The sequence below is a fragment of the Macrobrachium rosenbergii genome, chromosome 26, assembly GCF_040412425.1.
Source record: "Macrobrachium rosenbergii isolate ZJJX-2024 chromosome 26, ASM4041242v1, whole genome shotgun sequence".
Classification (NCBI taxonomy): domain Eukaryota; kingdom Metazoa; phylum Arthropoda; class Malacostraca; order Decapoda; family Palaemonidae; genus Macrobrachium; species Macrobrachium rosenbergii.
This window is the reverse complement of record NC_089766.1, coordinates 24,219,711-24,224,033: the sequence shown is the minus strand read 5'-3', so window position 1 is coordinate 24,224,033 and position 4,323 is coordinate 24,219,711. Positions and strand designations below refer to the sequence as shown.

The 4,323-nt window shown below is 36.5% G+C and overlaps 1 protein-coding gene across 1 annotated transcript; it reads right to left on the bottom strand.

Moving 5' to 3' along the window:
• Window positions 1-246: 246 nt before the first annotated feature.
• On the bottom strand, window positions 247-3,645 carry LOC136852776 (uncharacterized). The gene is made up of 4 exons (XM_067127673.1): window positions 3,477-3,645; window positions 3,325-3,332; window positions 1,351-1,491; window positions 247-657 (listed from the first exon to the last, which is right to left on the bottom strand). Exons 1-4 carry the CDS (start codon window positions 3,643-3,645, stop codon window positions 247-249), a joined length of 729 nt encoding a protein of 242 aa, XP_066983774.1.
• Window positions 3,646-4,323: the final 678 nt, after the last annotated feature.

Below are 4,323 nucleotides of genomic sequence, written 5' to 3'. Positions count from 1 at the left end.
CATAATTGCTGTCAGATTTAATAAAAACATTTGTTAAGATTACATAAAAACTTTGTCTTAATTATTCTGACAGACATAGGCCTGTTCATATTTGGGTATTTTCTAGCTATTGTTCTTGAAATAAATGTTGAATTTAAATACTGACCACAAATGTAACATATTGACAAGTAGACATAATTCCATAATGCTAATTCATACATGTTTGATTATGCTGTCTAATGTAGAACTTTAACAAAGTCGTTTTATTCATTTCACAACTGGTTCTTGATGATTAACCAAAAAACCAGTAACATGTACTATTTGTGTAATCATGGGCTTCAAGTTCACAGGAACAGTTTGACCAATTATCTTAAAGTTTTTCATTCTTTCAATAGCCCGTTCCACATGGATGCGCACTCTGGCAATGCACTTTGTCAGAATCTCCTCTTGAGGAGTTAGATGACCCCTCTTCTTTAAGAATGGCTGAATATTAAGATTTACTTGCTGGCTTTGGAGTATTTCCTTTATGTCGAAGCCTCTGTCGGCAATAACAAGATCACCTGGGTAGAGCAACTCTAGTAAACCAGATTGTTTCACTATCTCTTTATCTGATATTGAACCTTCAAACACATTAGAAAGGAATGAAATTCCTCCTGTGGGTGCAATCCCAACCAGCACCTTGAAGGTACAATGGTTCTTGTAACTAGAATACATGTTCCCTTGTTCAGCAAAATCCCTTCACTGTTATACAAAGATCATCAAAACAGTCAGTGATGACGCGCACATTTCGGAATGATTTAAAACATGGAGGCAAGTTCTGCTTTATGAGATCTTGTAATGGGAACATGCGTTTGCGAAGGCTTGAAGTTTTCACATAGAGGTATTGAATCCAGGTGTTGACCGTAGTCGAGACAGTTGAAGCACTCACTCCAAACCTGTAGGCTAGATCTTTGTTCGGGAAAGCTTGTCACAATTTCATACAGGTTAGCAGTAACTGCTTTTTCAGTGAAAGTTTCCATTTTGACTTAAGCTTCCTATTCCTTGTTTTGGAACCACGCCAGTATGTTAAGTTGGAGATTTCTTCTCTGAGGCATGAGAACAAATGTTCAAACTGTTCGACTGTAATGCCAGAATAGAAGTGAAACAGAATAATCAAATGTTTGTGTCATTTCATTTTCCATTTTTTTCTCCAGGGCACGCTGTTTCAAGATAGCATCAATTTTATAGGAAGTTAGCTGACTACATACAAATACAGTTTGTTTGTTGCTCTGATTTCTTAATTGGTGAAGTTGCCACATTTTTTTCCTGACATTGTTCTTGAGTTTTCGAAATGTTTTCTATGTTATGGATGTCCCCAGGAGGTCTTTGTACTTCCTTGTCACAGGAGGGACATAGTTCTCTGGAGCTGATTATGTCTTCCATGTTGTCTTGATCAACTGCAACCCTGAGCCTCTTGCTTGAAGGTGTTACTCTTTCCTTTGGTAGTTTCCTTTTTTTCTTCATTTTATTGACCTGCAATTAGAAAAGTGTATTGCCATTTTGTAAGTTGTACAACACATCACTGTCATCATGTATAACACTTATAGTAAGGCAATAAATATTGTCAATTTACAGATTTAGTTAATTAGTACACTACACTCACTATCACAACTCACAAATAATCAATAGTAACTATACTAGCTACAATTGTGGAATAAATATTTTCATATTACAATCTATATGTCAAAACTCAAATGGCCCCCTCAGAAGAATTTGTTTTAAATTCATTTTTGATAACTAGCAACTGCTTAGATTTACATCTTCCGGACTTGTTTCTTATTGTAGAATGCTTATATTGTATTCACAAACAATTTAGTGGTCATACATTGACTTTTGGCTAAGATATATGGTAAATACCACATGTTTGTCATAACTCATAACTGCTCAGATTTATATTTTGAGACTTGCTTCTTATTCTAGAGTGCTTATATATATTGTATTCACAAACGATTTGGTGATTATACATTGACTTTTAACTAAGATATATAGTAAATACCTTATGTCCGTCAAAAATTTAAAGGGCCTTAGAGTGACATTTATATAAAGAACTTTTTGACACTTTTTAACTACTTAGAATTCTTTTATTAGACTTTTTTCTTATTCTAGAATGGTAAATGCACAAGTGGACCAAATTTCATAAACATAAATTTCTATATAGCTGCCCTTCAAGTAATTGCTAACAATACTGATTTTTTCATAAAATAATTTTCCAGTTCTTCACCCCGTTACAGATTTTTTTTTGTTGTTGCCATAGAAGGCTGAAACTTCAAACAGAAAATCCCACACCATCCTACTTGAAGACTGAAGCTGTAATTCCATCAAGACAATTCAAATAATTTATATGTGTATTTTTGCATATACTATTTCCATTTTTCACTATTTATTTTTTAAAAACATTTGTAAAAAATATTATTTAATGTACTTCTTTGATTTCCTCCTAACCCAAGATTAAGAATTAGCTATATATTGCAACAGGAATAAATCTAGAAATAAACATGTAGAAAAATAAACATTTTATAATAGGTCAAAGTGGTGGTTCCCGAAGTGGGACCATTTTACCCACGAGGTACCTCAAATGGATGGTTACCTATGGAGGGTTAAATCCCTTGGAACTTTTCTGCCTTCTCTGTTCAAAAAAATATGATACAAGAGAGGTAGAATTTCACCCATTCCCAGATATACAGTAATGCTAATGCTAATAATAATAATAATAATAATAATAATAATAATAATAATAATAATAATAATAATAATAATAATAACAACAGTCAAGATAAAGTACTTACATACACTAATACATATAGGCTACAGCCTACAGGGTATATAAAGCAGGTGCTATATTTACCTTATATTGAGATGCATAGCTTCTGCTTACGTAGCTTGGTGATTACTCATACAGAACACTAGACATTCATAGAAATTAAAAGTATATACTGTTCAGCAGGGGGAGGCAATAGCTATATACAGGCAGCCAAGACTTTTGTCTTCCTTTCTAACATAAAAAAATACAATACTGTGGTTTAGAAGTTGCCAAATATATTTGTCGAGCCTCATTTGATTGAGCTATAAATTTTCCTTGCTCTGTCTTCGTAGGGGCGTGATATTTAACCATAATATGTGGGGGACAGAGTATACTGTGTCCCCCTAACTCAAATTTTGGGGGGACACGCCCCCCCGTGAGTTATACCCCTGCAGTATACCATTTGGTGATTATACATTGACTTTTGACTAAGATTAATGATTCAGAATTTTTTGTACATTATTACAGATATTTTCTTTACTCAGTGCCAGTGTGCTGTTACTCACCTGTTCCACTGTAAAATTTGCCGGGACTGGGTCTGGATGTTCTGCAGTGGGTCCCTTTCCGCCAGTGAAATGTTTAGCGCAGATATAAGTCCATTTTTTTACTTTGTCAACTGTGAATCCCTGCCGCCTACATTCTCTAATCCATCACTCACACTTTTCTCTATCACTCTTAGGCTTTGGAAATGGCAGCCAGCCAACATCTCTCATGTAATCTATGTCAGCATACCTGCTATCACTCTTACAAAGTCCATAACAGCAGCGCTTCGTGGCCCTTACCTTTATCACACCTGTACCACTTGATATGGTTGGCTGGAGCTCCATTATTTACACAAAGTTCATTGCTTTGTCATGGGGCACTCAGCTGCGTTTGTATGTCCGAGTCCGACCTGCTTGATGCAAACACGAGCACGCGCACTGGCGCGGTCTATTTTTAGTAACAGGGGCCAGTTGTCGATCGCTGCTATTAAGGCTTTGCGATGTGACAACCCCATCAGCCCACCTTTGGAAGGTACAATCAGCCAAGTGGACACCTGGCCTGAGTGGTACGGCACTTGGCTCACGTTCGACAGGTCTGTGGATCGCTCCCTGCCTACAACCCACAAGTCCGCTTAGCTATAAATGGGAACTAGCGTCCTCTGGGGTCAAGATAAAGAGTCTACACCTCTGGCACCACCCCCTCCAAGAGGGAAGAAGGAAACAGTAATGATAAAATTGATCTAATAACAATCAAGAGTTTTCAAACACAGGAAGGATAAAAAGATCCCACTATTCAGAGCAAGTCCTCCTGTTATTATAGAAAATAATTTGTATAAGTTTGCTTCTGAAATGTAGAGTGTGGCCCTGCTTCCTCCCAAAGATCCAATAAACGGTTCTGTTGCTGTAGATAGTCATTTGTCTGGTAGTTTTTCCATCGCATAAAATAGGCTCATTTACCGCAAAACGGCCTGACCGCAATATAGATAGTGCCTTAAACATCTCTTTGTATTCATTCTACAGGGA